General features: G+C 39.4%; 1 protein-coding gene across 2 annotated transcripts in view; it reads left to right on the top strand.

The window, feature by feature from the left end:
* Window positions 1–8,477, top strand: part of NR3C1 (nuclear receptor subfamily 3 group C member 1) — a 292,149-nt gene extending 283,672 nt beyond the window's left edge. For both annotated transcript variants that reach the window (XM_082256086.1, XM_082256087.1), the window contains exons 8-9: window positions 169–326; window positions 7,534–8,477. In XM_082256086.1, the coding sequence (XP_082112212.1) occupies window positions 169–326; window positions 7,534–7,686 (311 nt within the window). In that variant the 3' untranslated portion in view covers window positions 7,687–8,477. The remainder of the gene's footprint in view (window positions 1–168; window positions 327–7,533) is intronic.
* Window positions 8,478–8,715: the final 238 nt, after the last annotated feature.

Genomic DNA, 8,715 nt, shown 5'->3' on the forward strand with positions numbered 1-8,715 from the left:
GGGATTGGCGGATCGATCCCCCGCTGGGCAGAACGGACCTCATCGGAAGGCGCACAGTGTGAAAGGACCGTTATTTTACAAAAATATATATACAAACATTATATATAACCTTTAAGATATGTCTTTGCTGCTTCAAGGAAGCTAAATGTCTGGTATGTTAATTTATAGTTCCCAAGGATGGCCTGAAAAGCCACTCACTATTTGAGGAAATTCGAATGACCTATATTAAGGAACTTGGAAAAGCCATAGTAAAGAGGGAAGGAAATTCCAGTCAAAACTGGCAGCGATTTTACCAACTGACAAAGTTAATGGACACAATGCATGAGGTAAGCCATTCTGGTGGTATTTACATTACATCATAGAGAAATAAGCTTGGCTGCTGACATATTACCGAGATCTTTTTATCTATAAATTTATTGGGATCTTTGTTAAAGTGTAAACCTAAAACAATATATCACTCACCTCAAGTCTCTCAAACCCCATTTTTAGCCCTCGTTCACCCTTAACACGCCTTTGAAATTATGCAATTTTATCTGAAAGTTGCACAAATATAACTTGAAAGACATCTTTGGAGCTTCATGCACAGATGTCTATTGAAGTCACACCCAAAATCTGCAAAAGTAGCGCAGGAACTACTTTTGCATATTGGTGCGACGTTGCACCGATTGGAACAGTGCCATTGCCGATGATATGCTGCAACTTGACATGCGATTTAACCTGTCAAATCGTATCACAAATCACCTCAGTGTGAACAAGGGCTCAGTTTTAGAGTAAGCCCCCATTCACACTGGTGCAACTTATCATGCGATTTGACAGGTCCAAATCGCACTCTGCAATGGGACTGTTTAAATCGGTGCAAAGCTGACTTTGTGGTGCCGTTCCAATATGAAAAAAAAAATTGTTGCACTATTTCTATTTGATTTTGCAAAGAAGAAAAAGGGAACAGACAATATGTCGGCCTACATGGCCAAATATAAAACCAGGTTTAGCAACATAAGAATAATAGATTTTGCATCACAGAAAGACATATAGAATGGATATACAACCCAATTCCAAAAAAGTTAGGACACTGAACAAATTGTGAGTAAAAAAGGAATGGACTAATTTCCAAATCTCATAACCTTATATTTTATTCACAATATATAATTGATAACATATCAAATGTTGAAAGTGAGACATTTTGAAACGTCATGCCAAATATTGGCTCATTTTGGATTTCATGAGAGCTACACTTTCCAAAAAAGTTGGGACAGGTAGCAATAAGAGGCCAGAAAAGTTAAATGTACATATAAGGAACAGCTGGAGGACCAATTTGCAACTTATTAGGTCAATTGGCAACATGATTGGGTATAAAAAGAGCCTCTCAGAGTGGCAGTGTCTCTCAGAAGTCAAGATGGGCAGAGGATCACCAATTCCCCCAATGCTGCGGTGAAAAATAGTGGAGCAATATCAGAAAGGAGTTTCTCAGAGAAAAATTGCAAAGCGTTTGAATTTATCATCTTCTACAGTGCATAATATCCAAAGATTCAGAGAATCTGGAACAATCTCTGTGCATAAGGGTCAAAGCCGGAAAACCATACTGAATGCCCGTGATCTTCGGGCACTTAGACGGCACTGCATCACATACAGGAATGCTATTGTAGTGGAAATCACAACATGGGCTCAGGAATACTTCCAGAAAACATTGTCGGTGAACACAATCCACCGTGCCATTCGCCGTTGCCGGCTAAAACTATAGGCCAAAAAAGAAGCCAAATCTAAACATAATCCAAAAGTGCAGGCATTTTCTCTGGGCCAAGACTCATTTAAAATGGACTGTGGCAAAGTGGAAAACTGTTCTGTGGTCAGACGAATCAAAATTTGAAGTTCTTTTTGGAAAATAGGGACACCATGTCATCTGGATTAAAGAGGACAAGGACAACCCAAATTGTTATCAGCGCTCAGTTCATCAACTTGGGACAACCCAAGTTGTTATCAGCGCTCATAGCATCTCTGATGGTATGGGGTTGCATGAATGCATGTGGCATGGGCAGCTTACACATCTGGAAAGGCACCATCAAGGCTGAAAGGTATATCCAAGTTCTAGAACAACAGATGCTCCCATTTAGACGTTGTCTCTTTCAGAGAAGACCGAAGAAGAAGAAGGATCTGGAACTGAAATGGCCAGCCGGCAGTCCAGATCTTTCACCCATAGAAAACATTTTTGCGCATCATAAAGAGGAAGATGTGACAAAGGAGACCTAAGACAATTGAGCAACTAGAAGCCTGTATTAGACAGGAATGGGACAACATTCCTATTCCTAAACTTGAGCAACTTGTCTCCTCAGTCCCCAGACATTTGCAGACTGTTATACAAAGAAGAGGGAATGCCACACAGTGGTAAACATGGCCTTGTCCCAACTTTTTGGAGATGTGTTTATGCCATGAAATTTAAAATCCAACTTATTTTTCCCTTAAAATTATACATTTTCTCAGTTTAAACATTTGATATGTCATCTATGTTGTATTCTGAATAAAATATTTAAATTGAAACTTCCACATCATTGCATTCTGTTTTTATTCACAATTTGTACAGTGTCCCAACTTTTTTGGAATTGGGCTTGTAGAAAAACACTCTTAACCTAACTTTCGCAATGGTCAAGAAAGGTGAAATTATTAAATGCCAATCAGTGCGTCATCATAGACACGGGATAATTAATAAAAGCATCAGTTGTGTAGCCGTACGATTGCGTAATAACAAAACAAAAGATGGAATATTGTCGGGGACCAGTCCCGATTCCTGCACTATTTTTGGCAATTTGAGTGGCGACTTGCATAGACATCTGTGCATGAAGTCGCACAGATGTCAACTAAGTCGCACTGACATGGGGCTTTGAAATTGTGTGATTTCAAGTGAAATCGGATTTGGTGTCAACAGGGGCTAACCAAGAAATTTCACAAAAGAAATGCCTTTACCTACTCCTGATAATTAGGATGTTTCACAAATCTAGCTTCTCTCCATGCCTCCGTATCCATTCATTCTGACTCAGTCATTTATTACGAGCCATCATAATGTCAAGGGCAGCATTTTTTCCCACACTGCTGTATAGGTTGGTATCCGGCCAGAACTGTGACAGCACTCAGTAGCTATACATCTTTTTAGCATCACGATTTCCTGTCCTATGATCCAATTTACTTTGTTTTTATTGGATATACTTATCTTTTGAACTCTGGTAATAAATGATTGAGGCAAAATGGGGTGACATGGAAAAAAGCTTACCAAGCTGGATTGGTAAAATATCTTAAAGAGCAGTAGTAAGTAAAAGCATTTTATTTCAAATCTCTCTGTTACACCTCCTTTTCATACCTGTTCAGTCGCATACATTGGGTTCCAGAGCCAAGAATGAGCAGATTAGCTGCACACCAGACAGTTGCCTGCAGTTACGGACAGATGTGCGAGCCTGGATGCAGCCTACTGCTTTTAGACTTGGACATCTGTCCCTAACAACAGTTAACTCCATGGTGTGCAGTTACATGCCAACAGTGGTGGCCGCTGTCAGCCTGTCATTACTTTATATAGGCTGAGCGGCCGCCGCTATTCACATGCACCTGTCATTCCAGCTGCAAAAATCTGCCGATTCTTGCTGTTGGAATCCAGTGTATGTGGATAAATGTCTGTATGAAGGAGGCCTTAAAATTGCATTTGGGAGACTTGAGGCAAGCCCTAACTTGATAAAACTATTTTGAATCACTCCAGGATAGAGAGGGGATTGAATAAAAACCTGCGACATTGCGGCGGACAGATCAGACCCTTGACTGACATTTTTGACACTTTTGGGGTTACCAGTGACATTTCTACAGTAATCCGTGCTATATATATGCACTGTTACTGTAAAAATACACTGGCAGTGAAGGGGTTAACTTTATTTGAGAGGGAGGGGCTGTGTGTGTCCCTAGGGGCGTGATTCTAACTGTGATTGGCTGTGGCTTGAGATGTAGTTACACTGATCAACGGATCTAAATAGTAGATCCGTATGATCAGTGTCTCTACACAGGGAGAACTGACAGGCAGCTTGTTTACACAAGCTGCCTGCCTTTCTCCCTCTCCCCCGCCGATCGCAGAGTGTCCGGCGGACATCGGGTCCGCCGGTCACACGCGCGGGGGGTCCGTGACCACGCGGGAGCGCGCCGCCGGCTGCGCGCGCTCGCTCCCCAGACCCTCCCAGGCTAGTGACGTACCGGTACGTCACTCTGCCTGTGAGGGGCTGACCGCCGCAGTATATAGTCGTGCGGCGGTCGGCAAGTGGTTAATGAAGGCACAAGTGAATATTTAAACCCACATAGAGGTAGTGAATATGAAGTGAAAGGAAAAAATATTATTAATATTCTCAAAAAGTATAATAAAAGTCCATAAAGATCGTGCAAAAAATGTATCAAAAAATATGAGTCCACAAATAATAAGTAGAGGTATTTTGTGATAAAGGTGTCATCCATGCAGAATCCCAGAGAAAGTAGGCACTTATCGAGCAATGAGTGCAATGGCCGCCCACCTTAATAAAGGATTATATGCGCATTTATAAAAAGCAATCCAGTTGTAAGAATTCCTCCATAGTAATACAAGATCAGCTCATGAAAAACAAATAGGCATCTCCATGGTGTAGTATGCAAAAGAAAGATTTAATAGTAAAATGTAGTAACTTACAAATAAATACACGAATGCATGTAACAGATAGGACCGTGGGGACCCAGGATAGTTCAAATCTCTGCATTTTATAGAAAGGGCCAGGGACTTTTTTCTGGTGTCTCACCAATACATGAGGTGTGCTACTGGCCAGATCATTGGGCTTAAAGAAAACAAATGCAGCCACCGCATCTGATGATTGGTAAGCTGCAATATAATACATTTTGGGTTTTGGGTTTAATACCACTTTAAAACAAAACAAAAACTCTGGTATAAAAAAAAAAAAAATCAAGTATACAGTGGATATAAAAAGTCTACATACCCCTGTTAAAATGTCAGGTTTCTGTAATGTAAAAAAATTAGACTGTACCACTCTAAAAAACAAACTGAAATCTTTAAGGGGGAGGGAGAGTAAACATGAAAAACTAAAATAATGTGGTTACATAAGTGGGAACACCCTCTTATACCTGGGGATGTAGCTGTCTGCAGTATTAAGCAATCACATTCAAACTCATGTTAAAAAGGAGCCAGTACACACCTGCCATCATTTAAAGTGCCTCTGATTAACCCCAAATAAAGTTCAGCTGTTCTAGTAGGTCTTTCCTGACATTTTCTTAGTTGTATCCTATAGCAAAATCCATAGTCTGCAGAGAGCTTACAAAGCAACAGAGGCATCTCATTCTTAAAAGGTATGGGATATACTATGGAACACAGTGAAGACAGTCATCATCAAGTGGAGAAAATATGGCCCAACAGTGACATTACCAAGAACTGGACGTTTCTCCAAAATTGATGAAAAGACTAGAAGAAAACTGTTCAGGGAGGCTGCCAAGAGGCCTACAGCAACATTAACCACTTCCTGCAAACCGACATAACTGTATGTTGGCTTGAAGAAGTAGTTGTACTGGGGTGATGCCTGCAGCTAGAGTAATCACCCTGGTACCAGTTTTTAGAGCCGGCGGCCGGCTTTCTAATGCTAATAACCGACGCAGCTCAGCAGCCGCTCGGCCATTATCACGGGGAGCGGGAGGGGACATCCCCCCCCTTCCCGCCGCTCTGCCCGGGTATCTTCCGTCCCACCGGGAGACCCAATTGACCAGCTGGCACGTCAGAGTCCTGAACGAAGCTGGATTCGGCTTTTATCGGGTCTCCGATGAAGTAACCCAGAAGCAATGTCACAATGTTACTTCCGGTTTACTCGGCTGCCAATGGCGCCGATTTAAAAAAAGTGACAGTACTGTATTCAAAAATGTTGATTTTAGCGTTTTGAATATTTTAAAGTGAAAAGGAGGGTTTTGGGGTCTTTTAGACCCCAGATCACTCCATAAGGCCCCTTTCACACTTGTGCGACTTATTCTGCAATTTGGGACCGCAAAGTCGTATGACAAGTCGTACTCCATGATTTCCAATAAGTACCGTTCATATCTATAAGACTTCAAGTTGCAATGACTTCAAAGTAGTCCCTGCACTACTTTGGTCTGACTTTGATGTGTTTTGAGGTCCTTAGGCATTGCTTCAAGTCCAGTCAAAATCGCAGCAAATCGTGAAAGGGGCCTTGAGAGTACCTGTCACTGCCTATTACTGTCACAAGGGATGTTAACATTCCTTGTGAAAACAATAAAAGTGATCAGAGTTTTGTTTTTTTCTTAAAGGAACAGTGAAAAAATAAATAAAAAAACAAATAGGAAAAAAAATTGAAAGCGCCCTTGTTCCCATGTGCTCGTGCACCAAAGAAAATGCATATGTAAGTCACACCCGCAATTGTAAATGATGTTTAAATCGAACATGTGAGGTATCGCCATGATCGTCAGAGCTAGAGCAATAATTCTAGCAAAAGGCCTCCTCTGTAACTCAAAACTGATAACTGTTAAAATTTCTTAGAGCATTGCCTATGGAGATTTTTAAATACTGTCATTTGTCACCATTCCCCGAGTGTGCGCAAATTGTGGAGAAAAAAGACATTGTTTAGTGCCACTTTAAACAATAATGGGCCTTGTCTGAAAATAGGTAGCATCAAAGTCCAATACAAATTACCAACCTTTTCATAATGTTGGGAAGACAAGTCTTACAGCCCTATTTGAAGGCTCTCTTCACCCTTCTGAACATGGTACATGTTTCACCTGTATTTAGGGTGTAACATGTTCAGCATCTTCTCCCCACATCAGTTGTCACAAGTTAAAAGCAGCTTGGTCGTGTCATTTATTCAGTTTCCTGTAGATGACGGTTTGTAGTTCTTAATGAACTGCTAAATGCTGGTGAGCATCCTCGTAGTTCATTGCTCTTCCTGCTCTCAAGTAATTGCCTGCCTGTTATGTGCAGACAGCTATCCTGAGAGTCTGCAGGAGCCTAACATTGCACGCTCGATCTTTTGATTGTGGGTGCAGTGCTATGCAGGCTCAATAAAAAAAAAAACAATATTAAACATTTTTTTTTTTTTTTAATTCTTATAAAAGTTCACCCTTTGAAATAATGAAATGCACATTTTTTTTTTTTTTTGCAGGTAAAAAAAGTGCATTTCTTTATTTCAAAGGGTGAACTTTTATAAGAATTAGAAAAAAAAAAAAAGTGCTGGTGATTTAGACTTAAGTTTACAGCAAAGCACTAAAATGACTTGTATACAATTCCAATTAATCTGGGACATTGTAAATTGCACATTACTACTCTAATAAAATAAATAATAAAATAAATGTATCTAGTAATATGGCTTGTCCAAAACAACATGTGTTCACTAAACAGTATACTAATAAATAAAATAGGGACTAAAATTTGATTTAAGATTCTGTGGTCTAACTTACAACTGCATTAACCATAGAATGTACAAGAGGAAGAAAGTTCGACTTTGTGAAAATATTTCTGCTTTTTCTTTTTTTCAGGTGGTTGAAAATCTCCTAGCCTTTTGCTTCTATTCCTTCACGGACAAATCATTGAGTGTTGAATTTCCAGAGATGTTATCGGAAATTATCAGCAATCAAATACCAAAATACTCATCTGGAAATATCAGAAAACTTTTATTTCATCAGAAGTGACTGCCTTACTAAAATTATATATAAATATATAAGCATAAAAAGTTGCCTTAAGGAAAGAATAAGTCAAATTATAGCTTTTACTGTATTGAAACAGAAAAAATCAGACGTGGTAATTGTCCTTGCAACGGTGTACCTAATGTAATTATGCACTACAGTTTATGTGGTTTACAGAGGGCCAAGATTTGGACTATTGAAAATTCATCATTTCACTCCTATGACTGAAATGGGAAGAATAAGAGATAATTAAACCAGTCTGCATCGTGAATAACCTGGTAGCAATTTTTGATTTGAATAGATTTGTTTTGCTTTTTTTTTTTTTTTTTTTCATTTTCCTGTCAGGTGTTTTGGGTTTCTTTCCTATCTTGTTCGGAAAAGCAAGAATTTGTTTGATGCATGGAATCTGTTGAACGTTTACAAGTGTATACAGAAAAGGGAAGTTGTGCCTTTTTTTAAGCTACTGTTTGAATCTAGCAGTTTCTCTCGGTTTTTACAAATGGACTTTCTATTTTCTTTTGCTCACATCATATTTTTTTTTCCTATTGTACAGATCTGGTCTTTTTTTAAGACTGGGGCAGCTCACAGCTTTCCTAACGCAAATGAAAGAAACCGTAATTCTTACAATGTCTGTTTTCATAAGTGCTCTAACCATATTGCTAAACTAGCTACTCAACATTTTTTATGTATTTATCCACATGTATGATAAAGCTATATGGCCAAACTCCCTGTCTGATTTTGAATTGCGTACCAGCTGCTGTCATGCTACAGGGGGAATCTCTCCTGCCTTCTGGTTTAAAAATCTTTACAACATGTAAATGATTAAAAAAAAAAAAAAAAAAAATGGCCCGTTGCAGGTTTGAGCCCTGCTACTGTAAAATTAGAATGTAGGGGATTTTAAAATAGAAGAGATTTTGTTTGCCAGAAAAGGTTTCCCTGTAGTTCACATGTGCCATAATTTGCTCAGAAATGCATAGTTTAAAGCTGCTGTAGCCGTTTCATAGCTTGCCTATGTGTATGCATTTATTAGTAAAA

The sequence above is a fragment of the Pelophylax lessonae genome, assembly GCF_965119305.1.
Source record: "Pelophylax lessonae genome assembly, chromosome: 4".
Classification (NCBI taxonomy): Eukaryota; Metazoa; Chordata; class Amphibia; order Anura; family Ranidae; genus Pelophylax; species Pelophylax lessonae.